This window comes from Phyllostomus hastatus, unplaced genomic scaffold (genome assembly GCF_019186645.2).
Source record: "Phyllostomus hastatus isolate PE091 unplaced genomic scaffold, TTU_PhHast_1.1 phas_contig_40, whole genome shotgun sequence".
NCBI classification, from domain to species: Eukaryota; Metazoa; Chordata; class Mammalia; order Chiroptera; family Phyllostomidae; genus Phyllostomus; species Phyllostomus hastatus.
In genome coordinates this window covers 13,390,718-13,413,313 of record NW_025333872.1, presented here as the reverse complement: position 1 = coordinate 13,413,313, position 22,596 = coordinate 13,390,718, and the positions used below count along the sequence as shown (strand labels likewise).

Genomic DNA, 22,596 nt, shown 5'->3' with positions numbered 1-22,596 from the left:
AATTGAAATAAACCAGTGACAAAAGAAAAAAAGCAAATACTGTATGATTCTACTTATATGAGACATTTAAAAAGTACCCATGTTCATAGAGACAGAAAGTAAAATAGTCACTGCCAGGGGCTGGGGGAATTGAAGAATGGGAAGCTGTTATTTAATAGTTTTAGTTTAGATGGTACATTTTATGTTATGTGTTCGTTTTACCATAATTTTAAAAAGACATAATTTAGGAAATTTGCTATAAAGAGAGTTTGGTTAAGTGATGTCTATCATCATACTGCCTCCCATTGCAAAATCAAAAGATTTCATCTACATAAATAATCTGGAATGTGGTTAAAAATAAATGAAAACTCTGGCAAACATTAAAAAAGAGCATAATAAGTGGGTTTCATAACTTTCTGATAACAAAATGCTCAACATACAAATAACAGCAAAATTTCATAGATCATACTTTTATAAGTAGATTCACCATGTAGTGTTAAATGCTTTAAGTTATGGTTATGTGTTTCATTTTTTAAAAGATTTTATTTATTTATTTTAAGAGAGAGGGGGAGGGAGAGAGAAAGAGAGGGCGAAAAACATCAGTGTGTGGTTGCCTGTCATGCACCCACTACTGCGGGCCTGGCCTGCAACCCAGGCATGTGTCTTGACTGGGAATTCAACCAGTGACCCTTTGGTTCACAGGCTGGGACTCAATCTATTGAGCCACACCAGCCAGGGCTGGTTATGTGTTTCAAAGGTTGTGATTGAGAATCTGCAGCCACAGATTATCTTGAGAGTTTTACACCTAAAACATAATCTCTCTCTCTCTTTTTTTAAACTGAGAATTGGAGGAACAATTTACCACATATTTTACTCATCCTTGGGAGACACTGGACTACTCTGTTACCATATTTTGCATGGAGATGTCAATAAGAGCATATGAAGCCCATTTGGGAAACATTCAGCTTAAGTTAGAAGCAAAAGTTTTCTTTAGAGTTCTCTGGCATTAAAATGGCAAATGACTAAAGTATCAACACATTAGCAGATTGTGGCTATACTGAGCAAACAAATGATTTGGCTGTTTATTTCACACTGTAGCTGATATTAGATTTACGCATTTATGCTGTATTTTATTTTGAGCTCACAGTCTGATGAAGGCTACAGCATCTATAATTGGAAATAACCTATAGATATGACATAGAGTCCTAATCTCTTTATTTGAGCAGTAAGTGCCTCCTTAGAATAAATTTATAACTTAAACTTCCTTAAATCCAGAATTGAATTTGTATAAAAATTAAGTTCTGACTTAAACTTCTGCAAAACTTAGAGATGTTTTTAGTACGTGTACATATAAGAATATGTGTAGAGATATGATAGTGTAGCAATCTATACCTTTTAGCCTGGATCTGCAGTGGAGTAAACAATACAATATCTAAAGGAATGCTTACTTTATATTCATTTTTTCATTTCGGCTCACTACCACTGTAAAATGGGGGAGTGGTTTGTTCCACTATAGCTAAGGAGAGAAAGGCTTGGAAAGAGTCTATAAGTTACCCCAAACAACCAAGCTCAGATGTGTAAGGGTCTACATTTGAAAGTGGTTCTATTGACTCCAAAGCCTTTTGCTCTACATGTCTAGGCATTATATTTTCTTCCAGTTTTAAACACTCATCTTCACTGACCCAAATGAGTCATAGGGGAAAAGTCCTGTGAACTATACATTTTGTACATTTTTAGAAGACAAATACTATGTTTAGTCTTCAGAGGTATGTCTGTTACATCCTGAGGAGCCTTGTGATATTATAGAAAATAAAATACTATATTTATACATCTTTGATCCTGAAGATAAAATTCCAAATTATTTAAGTACCCATTCTTTATTATAATGGAGTATTCCCCTCAACAGCATTATAATCATTGAAAAGCATTAAAGCATATTTTAAAATTTAATGTTAATGTTCAAAATTTAAACATAATTCTTTCCTTAGCATTTTTAAACTAAGTGGTGCTAATTAAAGGACAATAAATATTTTTATATTGGTGAGAAACATCCTATAGACATAGAATTCTGAAGTTTTAAATTGGAATGCACCTGTATAGTTATATGTTCTTTTTTACATTGTATCCAGGGCATAAGTTAACCTGGAAAAAATAATTCTATTCTTTTCCTAATCCTCTCAAAAATAAAATTCAAAATATGCTCTTTATAATATATTCCAGGCCCTTTAACTATGTTTGTGCAGACTAACTTAAGAACCATTTGCAGTTTCTAGTTGTGTAGAAATAATACTCCTGGAAAATCAGTCTATAACATCCCATTAATTTTGTTATATCATTTGTTCATTCAAAAATTAAACTAATCAAGATTTTAAAAAACTGTTTAAAGGATTTCAGACTCCTAATCCAAAAGTGTGATTATTTAAAATAATAGTATCTACTTTCAAAGTCATAAATTCTTAATAATCACACAAAGATATTAAATATTCCTATCCCAAATGATCCATGCATTAAATATAATTTTCAACCAAATGTAATTTCAACTCCTTAACAGTTAAGGAGTAGTTACATTTATACAGTCCTAAAATTATTTTGGCCCTTTGAAGGCAACCACGAGGCTGATGTGGCCCCTGGTGAAAATGAGTTTAACACCCTTGTCTTAGATGTTTGGAATTTCAAAAACTTCAGTTAGTCACCATATAAATATGTCATATCTCTAAGTGGAATTGTGATAGGAATACAAAAATATCTGGGTTAGTAAAGACAGTTTTAACAGTATAAAAAGAGGTTAAACCCATGAGAAAACCAGCCTTACCTGAAATGTGTTAAGTGTCTCTGGATGTCCAGGTCTAGAATTGGAGTGGGTCTGGAGGATCCCAGTGGTGACCTATCTTGGCTCAAGAGGTCTTGGAATTCTTTACAAATTTGTCTAAAATAAAAGATTCAAAGTTGGAGTTGAACTCTTGAAATGGGGCTTTAATTTCATCCCATGGGATTTTGTTAAGGTTTGTTTTCCCATTGACAAGAGGACTAGATAACATTTCATAAAGCGAACTGTAAAGTTCCATCCACATCGTGCAGATGAGGGGCACAGGGGCAACTTTTCTCTCAGCATAGCATCACCATAACCCTTTCCAGTGAGTAACAGTTCAGGAGCCTGGATAAAGCCAAGGTTAATTTTAAAGTAAATATTCATAGGTTAACCTAAGGACAGAGAAAAACCTGTATGAGAGGATCACAGTTCAATTAGTAATTATTTTTTAATTAAAATATGATGCTAGATGATATCATATCCATAAAGAACTTTAAATCAAGTCACAGGCATCTTTCAGAGTCATGATTCAAGTAAACTTTGGAAAGTCCTTTTTTCCCAATATTTCATTATAATTCAGACTCTTGTGGACTATATTTGCATCTTAATATTTGATGTAGATACTACTTATGTGAAGGTCGTCCACCAGCCTCACAGAAATGATCGTCATGCTCCATATAAGGGCATTTTTTGCTGCTTTTCTTATTTTCAATGATTATGATTTCTGATCATTGGTTTCAGTTTTAACTGCCATGTTACCATGTATGCTGTATAAGAGTAAAGCCTTTGTTGTACATAGTCCAAACAATATAATTCTAAAGAAGCAACACTTACAGAAACAGTTACAAAAACAACAAAACACTGGATTAATATAGTAGCTAAAGCGTGAAGTAAAGGACTCCTCAGGAATTGCTGAAAAGAATTTATCTTCTAAAGTGAGGCCATTCTATATACAAGGGATAATATGATAGTGATTAGGTTTATTGTCTGAATTTATAATGGGCATTCACAAAAATGTAGTGATGTAGCCTTGATTATAGTTATCAATATAGCCAAGGAAAAGGGTCAATTTATTCCAAGTGAATGTCGTACCATGGACCCACTAATTCTTCTCCAAACCATTTATGTCATCAACAAATAACTACTGAAAGATGACAAAATTTCTTGAAGCACAAATAAATTATCACTAAGTTAAAATCAGTGGAGTCTTGTTTATTATTAGGTACCTAAAATTTATTGAATTCTTCCAAAGATCATTTATGATTTTTTCCTTTTTTATTTAATTAATTGGGGTGACACTGGTTAATAAAATTGTACAGATTTTGGTGCACAATTCCACAACACATCATCTGTACACTGTATTGTGTGTTCACCACCCCAAGTCAAGTTTCCCTCCGTCACTATTTCCCCTGTAATTTTCTCCACTTCTCCCCTACCCCTTCCCCATGGCAATCTCCACATTGTTGTCAGTGAGTTCCCCCCCTCTTTTTTTTTTGCTCAGTGCATCCATACCTCCCTACCCAGACCCACAACCTTCAACCCACCCTGAACAGATGTCAGCCTGCTCTCTATGTGAGTCTGTCTGTATTTTGTTTGTTAGTTCACTTTGTTCACTAGGTTCCACATATGAGTGAAACCATATTGTACTTGCCTTCTTAAATTTTTAAATGAACAATGAACCTCAGGTTTATTGGCAGTGTTCAAATACTGCTTCATTTCACAAAATTTGCCATATTCATTTTGAACACAGGTGAAAGAGAATCATGGGGAAAGGAAAACAAACGAACAGGGATAAGTCCTTACCTGCTCTAAAGCAAATGGAATCCTCCATGTTCCCCTGCTAATGTCTGAGATACAGCATCTAAATGCATGCTTTTCACATGTGCAAACTTTCACTGAGAATATTTGATCTGAACTCACTTGTTCTGTTCTGAGTTAGACTCAGTTGTCTGACTTTCAAGTATATAACCTATTTTTAGATAAATAGGAACTAAGCTAAGTGTTTGATGGCATCAAATGACAATATCTGTGGGCATCATTATCTGTTGTGCATTGTGTTATTTTATAATTGGCTATATTATCTTTGCTTTTAGTAAATTACTAACTAAATTTTTAAATATAGATTGATATTATCATATTTCAGACTAGCAAAATGAATTACTCTCTGGAAGGCCATCAATGTGATCCATTAGTACAAAGAAATATTGAAGTTGTTTAAAGATAACTTTCTAAATTTTCTATCAAATTAAAATATATTAAAAACTTAAAATAAAGATTGAAACATTGTTTTAGTTCTTGTGTTATATTAAGGGAATTACTTGGATATTTGAGCAAATTAATATATATGTTAGCACATCAACTTTCCTACTATATAGATAATATGACAAGTTACAATTAAAGTTGATGAAGAAATGAGGAAAAAGCAAATTGTGGAAAGATTTACCTTATGCTAAACAATTCAAGTACACCACACATAAAGCTATATCAGGAGAAGTTTCAGAATTCTCAGTCTTTGATATTTGATTCTGCTGCTTAACTCACTGACTTAGGACAGCTTCTAGACTTGAAAACAGATAACAAATCTGTAGATATCCCTTAGGCAATCATCATTACCATTTCATTATGACACAAAGTTATTTTTATGCTTAATTTAATTCTTATTTAAAATTTCATTTATGAAACCACAATAAGCAATATTCTTATTTCTTCAAATAAAATGTCACATTATGAATTATGTAACACAAGATGATCTTTGATGAATCATAAATTCTAATTTTATCACTTACATCATTGTCCTTAAGGACATCATTTTTAGCTGGTCTGAATGTAAAGTTCTGTATTTCTTCCTTTTGATGACTAATGGGAGTGGTAACACTCAATTAAAACTTTGTAACTATTCTGCTTTACCTTTATGTAGATCAGATGTTAACCATATTTAGTTCTAAGTTTAATGAAGATTTTTAAATGTGCTTCTACAAATCAAATAAACGTTTTGTCTGGTACATTTTAGATTTCAAAAATTGCTTATCTATTCTCACAAATAACTATCTAATTACACCAAAGCATTTTGGTTAATCAACAAAGCACTAGCAATAAAGAGGAATTGGGAGGCTGACACTTAATCAAGGGACCTTCATACAATGATATACTTGGCAATAAATTAAATGTAACTGAATCTCTTATTCATAGAGATAAGAAGGAAATATGTAAATCAATCTTCTGATACAGATCAGCAATTGGATCTCTCATACAAAGAATTTTGAATGTGGTACATATTTTTGACATAATTATCACAGTCTTGTGAATCAAGGTGAGTTGTGAGAATATAATGAATATTTATGTAGGCTACTTAATTTCACTCTGAGTATTTTAATTGAAAATAGCCAATACTTTACCATTGGAAAATTAGAAACCACTCAGAGTACATTGGATCTATTGGTGAGTTGTAGAAAAGGCATGTTATTTCTACACATCCCTTACATTATCTACTTATATTAATGACTACCGGTATTGTGTATGTTTGCTATGATGACAAAATTTCTGGTTCTTAATTCTTATTTTGCATCATTTCATAAAGAGGTGGGATGAATATAAATAACCAAAAAGATAAAAAAATTGTAAATACTCTCTCCTAATCTCTAGATGTTTATGGCCTATATACTTTGTGTAAAATGAAATCATTGAAGCTAGTGAACTCAATTTTTGATTGATATGTAATGGCCTGCAAATGTTTAGCTATGGGCAGAAGAATCAAAGAAAATTACATGTTCTCACAATATTTTATTAAATCAAAAGTTAAAATATCACCTGATATAATATACTTGAGTTAGATGCCAGGTAAAAGGAAAATACAACTCCCCAGTTGAATTACTACACTAAAAAAGATGTCTCAGCATAACTTTGACAAATACAGAAGTATCTCTCTTACTTCCCTCAAGTTCTTGTAATATTTATTTCTGTGAAAACAAACTCTCAGCATCAGTTTGAATACCCTGACTCCAAAACACTTAAACAGAGTGATGGAAGCTCCCAAGAAAATGGACTTGCATGTGGAATGTTAATAGTGGCTGCAGTGGTAATGGTCAACAGTTATAAAATCATTCCTGGGAAAAGGAGGGCCAGAAGGATTTCTCTGGTTTAGGAGGTAAAAGACTTAGAATATGCACAATGAAACCACAACCAAGTGATTCTGAGGCAGAAAATATGAAGTGTTTTCTCTTGGGTAATTTGTATTTTGGAATAACCATGTCATTTGGCTACATCACATGGGTACTAATATGGGAAAATTCATATGATCTTGCCAGCTAGAATGATATGATGCTTCGAAAACACCTCGGGGATACTACCTACTTTCTAGAACTGTTTATTTCTCTGGATGTATAACGAGTCTTTACATTCTCCTGAGATTATATTAAGGATTTCAACTAATTAACTACATGTACTTTCAGTTCCTTCTGGAGAAACTGAAGTATGACTGATACAGGCCCCTTTGGGAAAGAGTAGAAGCAAAAGAATAGCGAACGCTCTGCCCATCTCCAGAAGATAAACAACACATAAAGTCCAGGTTTAGGTCATTCTATAGTAAGTGTTCAGGAGCTTCCACAGCACAAAGTTTATCCCCAAATTTTAAATCCAAATCTACACCTGCCTTACAATTTTCTTTTTTAAATCTTGGTCTTCATTCTTCCTGCTATTCCTTTCCCCTTTATCTCCTTGTTTTGTTATTTTCTCCTCTCCTTTAGCCACTTCCTTTTGCTTTCTTTCTCTTTGGGGCAAGATAAGAGAATGTCTGGTACTCTCAGAAGAGCAATGCATAAATATATGACAAACCCATTTGGTCACAGCCATAAGCAGCACAAACCCCAGATGAAGGACTCGAGTGTCTTGGGCAAACCTGTTAGGTAGTAGGTATCCCATAAAAACCCTTAAATTTGTAGGAAGACCTACGTTACATTGGAAGTTGGTGGAAGAAGGAATATGTACTTCTGGTTTTATGCATTTTTAGTCAATTTAAGTTCTAGCCAACATCTTGTAAAGTCATTTTTTCATCAGTTTAAAGAAGCAGTATTTCTAACACTATCTACCTATGCTTTCTCTTTCCCAAGTAAGAAACTAACTTGTAAATAATAATTTAACCACCTAGGACTATTAGTTCTAAATTATTAATGGTCTATATGTAGCAATAACTTACTTTAATAAAGAGAAGAGAGAAAGAATTAGCTATTACCTGAAAGACTTTCCTCTAAAAATGTGAACATGACTTGCAGCACTACTTCTGTTCCGCTGGGTTTTCACACAGTAAATGGTAGTTCTTTTATTCATTATTAAAGAACTTTCAAGTTGGAAGAAATTTAAAGTCACCTTATGCAAGCTTCCCTTTCTCTATAACATTTTTCTTATTATTTTAATTCACATTTCAATTGGACTTTTTTTCCCCAAGTTTCAGAAGCTTTCTCATATGTTTACCTTTTCCTTTTCAACAATAGCACCATAGGAGATGGGGTGATACATGGATTATTTGCTTCGTTATATACCAGATGGGGGCCCTGGTGGCTCTCTCGGCCCCAGAGGTCTTCCTGCGGCCTTTCATGCACCCAAGTCTTTAACTGTTTCACATTCTCCAAACACTCCTAGTGTTTTAAGATCTTTACCCTCACTTATTAAGGCGCAGTGAGTGGCTTACACCAAATTACGTAGGAACCAGAGGCATATTTGCCTGGAATCTACATCTCCTAGACATGTTTTTCTCCTACATATTCCTTCATGTTCTGGAAAGGTTTTCTGAGAACCTTCATCAGTGTGAAAGATAACCCCAGCACGAACCCAGGGCAGTTTGCAAATCTTGCCAGGAGCACCAGAAGGATGTGGAGGGTCCTTGCTTAATGTATCTTGCTGCTGGGATGTCAGAACCGCACCCCCACCCCCACCCCCACCCCCATTGCTTTAGAGAACTGGTGCTTTCTGACTGTTTCTTTCCTCAAAGAAAATGGAAACACTGAAGATAAAGGCGCATAGAGGCTTCTCAATTTGGCTTACTTGGTCGCTAGGATCATCTTTTTTCTTGCCGTCTGTTCTTTCTGTTCCATATGTTGTCTGGCAAGATGTTCTCCTACAGCTTTGGCGGGAAACTCTGTTTCGCAAGTGTAGCCAAAATCTCGAGCCAAGTGTAAAGCCTCCCCTGTTGGCAGACAATGAAAGTCAGTTCCTCAGGAATGACCAAAGTCGATAAGAGTAACACCTTATTTTCAGCCTCATTCCTGGCTGTGGTTAGATGGATCATTTTTTCCATTCATTCTAAACAATCCAAGGGAAAGGACCTTGCAGGAAGGATTGGGTAGGATGAGGAGAATCTGAGAAACAGAAGCTATTTACCAGGAGGAGTAGGTGGAAAATGGAGGGGAAAACCCAGAACTACAGTCTAGGAGTTTTGACGCCCCTCAAGGCTCTGGCCATTAGACTAGATGCACATCTGAGATTCTACACGTTAATGCTCTCGGAAAGAACTCCATGGGAATGTCATTTTGTTGCTGCTCAGCCTACAGCCTATCCTCAGTATATCTGGAATATTCAGATATTTTTTCCATGCTATTTCTATCAAAATATTGGCAAAGGGTTCAAATAATTTTTTCAAAGAAGTTGGAACACTTCGGAATTGAGCTGAGTGAATTATACCAATTTCATATTGTCACATTGTTCAACAGAGTATATTGCATAATTATAGTAGTAGCACCATCAGACTTTATGGTAAGCTTCAGTACCTTTCAGCACTAGGCACAATGTTTCTTAACTACATTATAAAATGTATGATGTTTCTTAGGTACCATAACTTTGTCCTTTCACAATTCTAAACCCAGGTAAAATTTTAAGAAATGGAGTAAAAATGGTTTATTGGTAAAGATTTGGTGATGGGTTTTGATTTGGAAAACAGTATTTTTAAAGGTTAATCAGCCAACTCTTACTCAACCATTAAAAATTTTAAAAGACAAGTTTCCACTATATATACATATCTCCTACTTTGTTCAAGGTACAGCGCTAGGTAGGAGCAATGGGTGATATAAAAGGCACCAACGATCACCCCTGTTTCCTGTTTCTAGAAAGGTGACAATCATACCAATACTAGTAGCTGCAATAACAACAAACACAAAGACATATTAGTAGGACTTTTATAATTTATATTGCATTGATAGAAGCATTATTTATAATTGGTATGTTTATTGACATATGTTGACATTATATATAATAAAAGCTATTACATTACAAATATCAAGTGAGTGTTAGAGATAAAATGTTTCACGTAAGTTCAAAGGAGGAGAAGGTGTTAATCAAGAAGAGGTGATCCTGTAGCCACAAGATCAATTAAGTTTAGTCATGAAAAAAATTTAAAAGTCAGGTTTGATGACTAAATCATATGATGTTTGTTTGGTGATCAGCCAGATTAACAGTCAAAGATATAATGGATTTGATCCTACTTCATACTCATAGAATGTTAGAGTAGTGGATGACTTAATGCCAGGAAGAAGTAAAAATGGTTAATATTACTAAAGAGGAGGAAAAATTTATAGTTGTACAAAGTAAATATACAAAATAGGCTAGTTAATATTCAGGTTGGAAAAACCACATTTATAAAAAAAGGACAAAGAAAATTACCAATAATAAAAAACAGCAGGACAAATTAAGATAATATAGATCTGAGGAACTATAATCTTAAAAGTAATTTTATCTTAAACTATTTTTGGATACCTAGCCTTTCTTACCACTGAAAATCCTAATGGGAATAAAAGGTAAATAAATTCATGAGAATTTTTTTCAAACTTTTTAATTATATAAAAGTTCAAACATATAGCAAAGTTGAAAGACTCTGACAGTGAATTCCCATATGTCCACCCTTCGTGTTATACTAAATTTGCTTTATCATGTATCTGTTCATCTTTCTTTACCTCTACTTATCCTTGAATCCATGTTATATCTGATGAATATCAGAGTAACTTATAAACCTCATATATATCTCCCTGAAGACTTCAGCATTATGTATTTAAATAGGTTTAATATTTGTTAATAGTTTTTCCCTTAAAAACTGTACCTCAAAGATTTTCCCTGATGTATATTAAGAAAACAGAACAAGACCATATAAACTCTTTAATGCCAGTTTGTTTGTGTTATTTCCACCTACTGAGTAAATAGGAACTGGTGGGGTCCTTGCCCTTGTTTACTTGACAGAAAAGTACATTTATATGCAGATATTAGTTAATATCCTGATTTGAAGTTGTAATGTGTACAAATATTAAGCAAAAGTTAAAGTAGGCTCTTGTATTTATGCAAGTGTGTTTAATTTTTAAGTATGTTACCAATAGAAGCTAATATTGTTATTCTTTTTTTTAACCCATTCACTGTGTCTCTAACAACTTTTTTCATTCCTGAAATGTGAGAAGCCCTGTTCTAGCCCTTGGAAGAGTGTAGTTTAATATATAAAGATTACAATGAGGAAAACATATTGGACCAGATAATGTTTGGTGAACTATCCCATCATGATGTTCCTACCCTCTTATTCTATTTCAATGCAGCTGCAGGTCTTCAGTTAAGATTTTTATATTCATGTAGTAGAAAACATCTTTGTTTTTCCTCCATGTTAAATAGTAAGGCAACACAACTAAATGGAAAGGGTGTCTACAATTATTAGTCTGGGTAGTGCTACTTATTGAAGGGTCACAGTTTTGAACAGAGCTGCAATGCACAAGCAAATTTTCAAAGTGCTCAATACCAGCAGTTTATCACTCTAACCAACTGGGGGGATGTATGCATATTTGACCAAAAAAAAATGGCACAGATATTTTTTAAAAGGACATTGTATTGTCATATAGGATGGTCTCTTTCTTGGAAAATGACAACATGGAGATAATTTTAAAAATTTTCAAATTTGAGGTAAAAAGATCTATCAAGTAGTGGCCACAGCACCTGATCAGAGGATAAGCTCATGTGGCCTTGACTCCCAGATATTTTGCAATTAGCACAACAACACCATTCACAGAGTCATCTTTGTACAGCAGGTCATTGTGTATATTGATGTATCTGCATTTTACAATATTCACACAGAAGTAGATGTTTAAATAATATTTTAACTGAGACCATTAAAGACAGGGTCCAGCAGAAGTAAGTCTTGTTTGAAGGCAGTTGGTAAGGTAATAATATGGGTGTAATAATATATAGTTTTAATTTGAATATTTCACCTAAAATGTCATGTGGTATGCCTGAGTGTGATATTGTTATGTTACAGAACTACAACTACATGCTTATAATTTTGCAATAAAAGATTTTGTAATAAAACAGGGACGTTATTTGTGCTGGACCCTGTCTATATATATTTATTTCCTCTACTGTTTGTGTGATAGTGGAAAGTGAAACAGTGTGAACAGGATAGCAGCACGCCTCTTAACTTGGGTGCTAAAACCTGATTTTTGTGGATCTGGCCTATTTCATGCAACGCTCTAACCGTGTGGTCGTTTTAAAAACAGTTTGAATGGAACAGCTGCTATTTACATTTACACTGACAGTCAGATCCTTCCTTCCTTAGTTCTGTTTACTGCTTTCTCCTGATGCAATGTAACATTGTTACTGGATGTATAGCAATGCTACATCAGAAGAAGTGGCAAGTGAAGACACTCTGATACGTAGTTAAAATGCGTGCATCATGCCACAAAAGCTTTATCTGTGAGGACCCAAGAATGAACCAAGAAATGGACCCATGAGTTAGAATACACATTGTATTCAGTAATGATGACAAATCTACAGTTAAGTCCTGTACAGCAGTTACCTTAGAGTCAACAGGTTTAAAAACTTAAAATGTCAGGATTCGAAAAGCATATGAATATGCTGGAAGGGGACTGGACTGGTTTATGAAAATAGAGATCTGCGAGTGTCTCTGTCTCTATGGTGGGTGGACGTGCCCACGTGAACAACAATCAGGTGCAGTCACCTGTGGTGAAAAGTGTGGCCCATGAAGGGCCCGAGCATTTTCCCTTCTGTTCCCACTGCAAGTACAACTGGGCGCTCCCCCGACCCTGTATTTCCATGTGAGCTGAGATGGGACGCCCTGGTTTTTCTTTGTTTTCTGTTTCAGAACAGATTTGAGTGATTCCTTAATTTTGGTGCATTGTGCCACTTGACAAACCAGTCCCCCAGCTCTTCTTTTTTCACACAACTGAGCATACTAACTTGGGCAAGTACACCCATTGTGTTTCATGTAATTTCAAGAATGTACTAGAAGTAGGATACACAGATGTTTTTTGGGCTACTAGTACTGCTTGGACAGGAGTGTTCTAAGTGCAAGTCTCGAGGCTCTATGTGCCACATGAGTTACCCTCCTACATCTAAAAAAGCGGAAACCACTAAGGCTATTTAATTTTTCAATAGTAACAGCAGCGCTTGATGCCTGATATGTATTAAGTAGCTCAAAAATCCAGCAGAAGTGAAATTATAGAATATAGAAAAACATAAAAAGACAATTTGCTCCCTGGTTTCAGGGCTTTCATATTTCACACCCAAAACAATTTAGGGCCCTGGCTGAGTTGCTCAGTTGGTTGAAGGGCTGTCCTATACACCAAGAGGTTTTGAGTTCCACCCTGGTCAGGGCACATATGGGAGGCAACCAATAGATGTTTCTCTTCCTCTCTCACTTTCTCTCTCTCTCTCTCCTCCTCCCTCCCTCCCTCTGTCTCTAAAATCAATAAGCATATCCTCAGATGAGGATTTTAAAAAAAGCAATTTAGGTTTAACTTAGTATTGCTATACCCAATTTTATTACATAAAAGCATTCATGTGTTAAATTCCAGTCACATATCTATGATTTCAGCCTTAATTACATGTGCAGTGCAAGAGCACGTTTAAGTCTATCTTTGGGATTATTCCAAAAAGTACCCATTAGAAAGCAAATTTGGAATATTTTCAAACCTGGATATTACATTAAATGGATTGTCTTATTACATGCAGCTACAATAAATCCTAGAGCTGCAGGACAAAGATAATGTATCTGTTACAGGTTTCCCAAACTATTCTGAAGGAAATATACTCCACAATGCTATATAGCATACAATCTGTGATAGAAACAGGTGCCTTCTTTTGTGGTAGTTTCCCTTGCTTAATGATGATTTTGTTTAAATGCTAACACTGGTTTTTCAAAGTGATAGTTTTGCTTCCTATTCTATACTCTGCACTTAGCACAGCACCTAATTCATAATAGGTACTCAGTAAACATTTGTTAAATAAAAAACTTTCAATAACAGTCTTGTGAGACACCCTCCCCAAAGCATACAGTGAAAATCTCGAGCAAAAGAGAATTGTTATAAAGGCCAAAATATACAGCCAACCCAGAGAAATAGAGTATATTGTTATATCAGTGGAGACACTTAACACACTATATAGTTGAAGGCACTGTTTCTCAACCCTTGCTACTTCCATACATAAGAGTTTATTTTTTAAAAAGTCTGGGTCCCCTCCCACATCAGTTAATCTCTGGAGCCAGGGCATCTGAGAGCCCCGCAGTAATCACAAGCCAGTGTTAGAACCACTGCTCTCAGGTGGAGGGAAATCATTATGCAGGTACTGACTATACATCTTCCCCAAACACAAGGATTCTGTGGCTTATACAAAGGGACGGCAGTCCCTGTAGACTTAATATTAAACTGCAAAGGCCTCTGTCTAGGCTCTTGCATGAGAAGTTTGGCCTTATTTGACTGATATAGTATAAACTCTGGAATCAACCCAGAAAATGTGGTGGCAGAAGTGGAGACAGCATTGTTGGGGAAACAAAGCCATTAGTCTACTGAAAAAGTATATTTCTATAGGGAGTTTCCATGTAAGAGGAGGGTTGCTTTTCATACTAGTAGGGAAGAGGTGGAATATTAGTGAAGGGTTGAGACAACTGGGTGGACATTGGGAAAAAATGAAATAAAATTGAATCTATAACGTACATCCGACAACAAAACAAGGTCCAGAGGAATCAAAGATTTAAACATAAAAATAGAACCTCAAAGTAATTAGAAGATAACATGGGATAAATCTGTTATAATCTTGGAATAAAAAGGTCTTTTAAAGTATTATAATAAATACTAAAAGCCATGAAGTAAAATATATGAGAAATATGATTATATTAATGTCAAAAAGTTCTACAGGAAATAGACCTGAACAAATAAGCAAACAAACAAAAAACTCTTAGCAGCAAAGAAACAAACCAAAGCCAGGACCAGAGAAATCTTGCAACTCATTTCAGAGACATACAGCCAACTTTTCTGAAGTATAATGAGTACTTATAAATCAATAAGAAAAATATACAAAATTACCCCATAAGGACAAAATAAATGAATGTACAGAAAAGCTCATAAAATTTTCCTAAAAATTAATCCAACCTCCTTCATAATGTAGGTAGCCTTTTTTCCCAACCAAATCATCAAAGATCAAAATGTTGATAGTACCCTGCCTGCACAGGGAATACTATCATATTGGTGCCTTTTACCCCCACTCCTGATGGGATTATAAATTTACAACTACAATGGAGAACAATCTTCCTATAATCTTCTAAAATTACAAATGTAAATATCTCTGAACCCTGCAACAGATCTCTAAGAATTTATTGAATAGATGTGCTTGAATAATCTGTAGAATTATTTATGTTTAAGTATGAGGTTACTCATTGTACAGCACTATTTTTAATAGCTGAAGATTGAAAATACCTATATGATATTCAGTAGGGGACTGATTAAATAAATTACAATACACTCAAACAATAGAATTCCATGAATAATTTAAAGAATGGACAATTTGTAATCACTGAAAAAAACCCCACTAATATAAGTGAAAAAAACTCAATATGCAGAAAGCATGTAGAATAATAAACCCAAGCATATACGCTATATCTTTGGAAGGATATGGAGAAACCATTGATATTATTTTTTCTTCCCAGAGGGTCACTGAATGATTGAGGAACAAAGAGAAAAGGAGGTATTTCATTACATGCTCTTTTGTAACATTTAATTTTTGTTACCATTTGTATAAATTATCTATTTAAAATTATATGAATTCAAAAGCAAAATTACACTCTGACCCCATTCTAAGGTTTAATTCTAAACTCAAATATATGTTGCAAATTAAAACATGAGAAATTCCAAAACATCCACTGCCATTCAGTAGGAGTTAGATATCAATAATAATAATTACAGTCTACAATTTTATTAGAATACCTATGAATTTTGATAAATGTAAATATCAGAAAGAAGCAGAACTGAGTGTTTGAAAAGCATATTAGTTGAGGCACAAAGTTTGAAAGATAACAATAGAAAAAAGAAAATGAAATCACGGGTAAAATATTGTAGAGACATGCTTTGAAGTGAGCATTACAATTTACCACAGGGTGTGATGAGCAGAGCAAAGCCAGCAGGGCCAGGACTGAGGCCGGTGGGCCTGACCACATTAGTCTTTTTGAAAAAGCTGAAAACCTTAATTCAAGATACTGAATTAAGGGAAGGATACTGTGGGAATGTGATGTCTGGAATGACCAGTGGAAGAGTTGTTTTGGGATGACAGTCCTTTCAGACCTGTAATTGCCATGAGTCCCTGAAAGCTAGCCTTAGCTGCTCAGTCCATAACCCCACACTGTGGTACCCATGTAAAGGCAACGAGACTACTAGTTTCCTCCTCAATGCCATGAGAAGAATAACTAATGCTGAGCATGCCCTGTGCATGTTTTGCCATAAATACTTGGCAAAAGGATGCCATGGGTTAATCACATATCAAGCAAGTCTGATATACCTCCACTTGCTATTACCTCTCCTATAGGAAAGTTATTTTTCCCTTGTTTCCTGGAAATGCAATTGCATAGGCTCCATATTAAAGAAAAAGGGGAAGTAGCACCAAGTGATAGCATTCCTTTCTCCCACCTTTGTTTGGTTTGGCTGGCCTGGAAAGAAAAGGGATTGTAGGGTAATCTTGTAACTGACTGCCTGACTGACTAAATGGACATCCTATCAAAAGTACAAGAGACACTATTGCTCATTATTCCAGAGAAGTGGGATGAACCAAGATGAAATGTCACCCTAACTCTCAGTGGTTAAGTGGTGGCAGAGAGTTCATCGGGATTTTAAATAAAAACGTGAACTAGAGGATGTAAGTAAGCTCAACAAACTTGCCCAGGATTCCTAGTTAGCAGGAAGGGCCAATCCACAGTGAAAAACAGGGTCACAGATTTCTTTCTAACCCACAGTTATACCTTTTTAAAATGCAGAGTAGTTCAGCTATGCAACTTTGGCACAATCCATGCCAAAAATGCAAATTTGAGTAGAATATACATGGTGATGCTGCAAACCAGAAGATCTGGGTTCTTATCCTTGCTGCTCCCAATTTGTTTAAAATCCTTACCCAAGGACATGTTTATAGATTTTAGAGAGAGAAAAAGGGAGTGAAAAGAGAGAAAAAAAACATCAATGTGAGAGAAACATTGATTGTTTACCTTTTGTACACATCTTGACGGGTGACCAAACCTGAAATCTAGGCACGTGCCCTGAGTGGGAATCAAACCTGCAAACTTTCAGTTTGTGGGATGAGGCTCAACCAACTGAGTCACATTGACCAGGCTCCCAATTTTATGGTCCTTTGCAGAACAGTTAATCTCATTGTATCTTAGTTTACTCAAGAATAATGGTAACTAAAACTTATCAAGAAGCAAGTTAGAGCTGGGTACCATGTTAATTGCTTTACAAACATTCTGATTTTACTGTCTCAACAACCTTATGAACAGGGTACTATTATTAACACCACTTTGTAGATAAAGACTCTGATGCTCACAGAGGTTGTATGTATTTCCCTATAGCACATTACTAGCAAGTAGTGGAAGTAAGTTCAAACAAGGTTCTTTGACTCAAGAAGCTCACTGTTAACTGCTATGACCTAGTGGCTATGGACTACTCAATGTTTCATTTGCCTCCAAAGCTAAAGTTTTATGATTCTGAGTAAATCCTGTTATTAAATAGTGTTGTTTAGAAAAAAAGAAGGTGGAAGACAGGTATGCATCTTTATTATATGCTTCTGTGCCACATGTTAAGGCAGAGATAGGTACTGGACTACTGGATTGTCAAAGATTTGTCCTTTCCTTACATACTTTAGAGTTGCTGCCCAGCTGGAGACTACATTTTCTAGTATACCCATGGGACTAGTTCTTATGAAATGTGAACAGCAGTAATGTGGGTCACTTCCTGGTCAAGTGGGTAAGAGCTGTGCACTTTCACCCCCCTCTCTTTCCTTAACATGAGCTGAAGGAATACGGCCTAGAGGAGGGCAGAGCTCCAGATGTAAGGACTCCAGGTCCCTGAATGAGACTGTGAAAGGAAAGAAGGCCTTCAATGAGGGGCATCACATCAGACTGTGATGAATGAGAAATAAGTTTCTGTTGAGTTAAGAGACTGAAAATTTGGGAATTTGCTGTTATAACAGCTCACATTATCCTAACCATTACAGAGATTATAATTCTTATTACAAGTTAAGAAAATGAAGCTCAGTCAGGATAAGTAAATAGCTCAAAGTCAGACAGAATTTCAAAAATGGTATTATTGGGTTGGGGATGGTTACTAGGCTGAGGGATAATAAATTTTGCGAGTGGTACAAGTAGCTTACATGAGGTAAGATGTGTTAGGTAGAATCTGGGAGCTTACACTTTTGAAACTACGGAAGGAAGCAACACCGACAAAGGGTCCAAACTTAAAAAGAGTGAATGGGGATCATACATGATATTTGTAAACAGTCCCATTCTTTGGCTGATGCATATTTCACCCTTCACTGCTCCACACTGTTCTTTAAAAATGTATATAAACAGAATTTAACGACATGTCATGGCAAACTGCAAGCCAAGACATTTGTGTTTAAGGACTTAAACTGGGCTTTCAGAACTCCTGATGTTGCCCGAGGATGTTGTATGAGCCTGTGCAAATTCAGCATCACTGCCCCAGGAATGCACCTCACTCTCAAGTGAATAAACCCCCACCCCCATTCTACAACACTCTTTCCAAATGAGGTGGGCAGAAATTACTACATAATCGACTCCTTCAACTTTGCAAACATTATTCTGGAATAAAATATAGGGTGGAAGCTAAAGAACTTGTCAATTCATAAGTAATAAAAATATAGCAAGAGTATTAGAACTAGAAGAATAATATTGGTCAAATCCTTTGAATGTTTTCTAGAGATAGAACTTTCTCCACTCTGACAGAGTGTGGGGCTATCCTCAAATCTCAGGCAGATCAGTGCGCTGGGTTAAGCAACTTTAACCCACTGTATTTTCCAGGGAGTGACATCTGATGTTATAAATACAACATCTGAATCTCTCAGATGCTGTAAATACAAGAATGGATAGAGAAGTCATAGCAATGTGACAAACAAGAAGAAATGAAAAGAACTGCAGGTTTACAATAAAGTGGGGGTATAAGAAATGGTATTAACCATTAAGTATATATTTACAACTTGTTAAATGAAGACATATGGATTAAAAGGGGGTATAATTTAGTATTACATTCAGGAGGCTCTAGGTTCAAATACTCATATCTAATTTCTAGGTCAAATATATCTATCTATGTTACATGAACAAAAATATTCCCCATTCTAAATAGGGGCCTTAATTTTCAGGTGAAACAAAGTACAGTCAGACTTAAATTCTTCATCCCATTGGTTACCAGGTGCAATGATATTTGTAACAGAAATGTTGGAAATTATTTAAGTATATTATAAATTGACACTAAGTAGCCCTCTCTTATAAATCTCTAAGGTGACCCCTAAAATAATGATTCAAAAATGTTGATTTGAGAATAATTCTAGGAGGGAACTACTAGTTGAGTGACTCCATTCAAAAGAAATACAGGGGTGGTGAATGCACATACATACATATAATATATGATACATCATCTGAAACCTATATAATTTTATTAACCAATATCACCCTAATAAATTCAATAAAAATTAAAAATTTATGTAATTGCAAATAACATTATTTCCTATTTTAATTTTCCCACTTATGTTTGAATAAAACTGTGATTTACTCCAAACAAAAAAGAGAAAGAAATACAGGGGAAAATAGTATAAAATAATAAAAAACAAAATGATTGAAAACCCAAGGCAAGCATGGAATATAAGACTATTATGATGAAATTACTGTTATGTTTGTGACAGGGGTAGGTTTTGAAAAACATTTGTTCATTTGCTAATTTTAATTCCTGTCATAAGGTACCTTACTGTTCAATGATCAGATCTTCACAAAGGTTAAAGCTTCTCTGCATGGAGAGCTGGAGCAGTTCTCACACACTAATCTTTCTATGGGATTCCTATAAAAATTGCAACAATGGTAAAGATGCATTCAATTCTTCTTCAGAAAAGGGCAGAGACAAATACTATAAAGTTACAGATGGTTGACCTTCATGAGATTTATTTCTTAGTCTGGTCTATGAGGAGAAAGCCAATCAGATAACATCTATCTTGTGCTCAATTAATGTACGGAACGAGGAGGGAAGTGTGATTAAATCCCAGCAATGTATTGGGCCATCACATTGTTTGAGAAAGAACTAATCTAGTCATGGCTAGACCACTCTATAAAAGTTTCTTCTTTCAAAATAGATTTTATTTATTTTTTAAAGAGAGAGGAAGAGAGGGAGAAAGAGAGAGAAATACCATCTGCCTCTTGCATGTCCCCAACTGAGGAACTGGCCTGCAACCCAGGCATGTGCCTTGACTGGGAATCAAATCAGCGACCTTTCAGTTTTTAGGCTGATGCTTAACCCACTGAGCCATACTAGCCAGGGCTAAAAGTTTCAATCAAAGTTTTAAGAGATATTTAAGAAAAGGTAATTGTGATCAAAATGATATGGTGATTAAAATGCATATATGAGTTGATGTAGAAAATCCAGAAGAAAAGAGGGAGATATCAATTTTAAAATGGTGGAAAAAATAAGTAATCTTTCCCACAAAAACATAGATTTGTAAGAAAGCTGATGGACCATTTCTGATGACTAGAAATCTAGTTTTAGAATTTCTAAAAAAATTTAACCTAAAATGTTGCTGCCTTTTGCAAAAATTTTGATTGAGAAGGAAAAGTATTACACCAAAATATTGGGGTAAAATATTACCCCAATACCCCTTTAATTCAAAGTCTTTTATATTCACACCAATTGATAGACATGGTGAAGTTTTATTTACTACTGAAAACTATACAAGCAAAACAAATCTGAAATAACTGAATCAGACCCATGTTAGCACAGAAAGAATAAAGGTAATAAAAGTGCTGAAGAGAAACATCAACTGTTTCAATATCCCAAGAGGTTGATAAATAAGAGTTGGGTCATCATTATTTTGTTTACATCTGGCACCCCCTACAGGACTCCAAGGACTCAGCCTATTGCAGCACGTGGCACCTTGTCGTCACCACTAACCCACCTGAAATGTGGGAATATAAATAAATAGAAGAGTCCTAAACAATGAAGCTGCTCTTCTTGTCATCCGGGGTTACAATGAAGGTTATTTTGATTTAGGTGGAATGTCCCCGTTCTTCATGTATTAAGTTCTCCTCATGTTCTAAGAAAACTTGTATTTTTTTTAAACTGTGGGTCATGACCCATGACTCAACAGAGACTCTTGAAATAAATTTAGTGGGTATACAATCAGCATTTTAAAAGAATGCAAAAATATAGAATAGAAGAAAAGTATCAGAAAACATAGCAGAGTCGTGAAACAAAATGTGTTTGTGTGTGTAAGACAGCATGTGTTTGAGGATCATAATGTAATATGTGGGTAGCTGAGGGGTAGAAAAGATCCCTTTTCCCCTAAATCTCTTTTCCTCAGTTCTGTCAAAGTGCCTGAAATTCAACTCTAAAAGATATATTTTTCTACATCATGAATATTTGGGGGATGTCAAGAACATCTGATTAAATTGTTATATTTGGAAAGAATAAAATCTTGCATTCCATCAGCAAATGCTGCTGTGACTCCTCTGTAAGCAGAGGCCAAATGAACAGACCACCAGTGAGGCACTTTGTGATGGAGAGGCAGCTGAAAGAGTAGATGGCAAGAGCACGAGATCATTGTAGGATTTCACATATTTAACCTGCATCTTCCCCGTTAGCATCAATCGATGACTCCCACACAGGGTACTCCAGTGCTTTTGGCTACTATAAAAATCAATAAGAAGAATTGTGAATATATCCTTTTATGATTTTTCAGTTTGTACTGGCCAATACATTCACAGACATGATGGAGAGAAATCTTATGGCCTTTACTTTTCACATCAGTTACAAATTTCCTAAGAATTCACAGTCAATCCATCCTATGAAGTAGAAAGGTCTCAAAAAATATTTAGATTAATGGACCTTAAACCTCATTATATATCAGAATCACTGGGGGTGTCTTAAATGCCTGGGCTATACCACCAGAGAATGTTTCAGTTGGTTAAGAGATTGGGGTTGGGAGCAGGCATTTTAAATAAACCTCTCAGTTGATTCTACTGTGGAGTTAGGCGTAAGAACCAACCAAGTTCCACCAACCATATGATTCTTAAATAACACTGATGTTTCTTGTTATATCCTGAACAACCGTTTTGTTCTATTGTTAAATAGCTATAATTTTAATGATGTTTTCACTTAAATTGAGCAGAAATCTGTCTCCTTTTAGAATTGATTATTCATCATTTTTTTCTGCTTTGCCCTTCCCCACCCCCCAGCCTCTCCCACTATGGATGGGAGACTGGTCCGCTCCCTCCACCACACGTCAGCTCTCAGTGTTAGCACACACAG

The 22,596-nt window shown here is 35.3% G+C and overlaps 1 protein-coding gene across 1 annotated transcript in view; it reads right to left on the bottom strand.

Moving 5' to 3' along the window:
• The window catches only part of TFAP2D (transcription factor AP-2 delta), a 55,561-nt gene that overhangs the window by 15,837 nt on the left and 17,128 nt on the right, over window positions 1-22,596 (bottom strand). The window contains exons 6-7 of the mRNA XM_045844104.1: window positions 8,825-8,966; window positions 2,792-2,905 (exon numbers count right to left, since the gene is read on the bottom strand). Of these exons, the coding sequence (XP_045700060.1) occupies window positions 2,792-2,905; window positions 8,825-8,966 (256 nt within the window). The remainder of the gene's footprint in view (window positions 1-2,791; window positions 2,906-8,824; window positions 8,967-22,596) is intronic.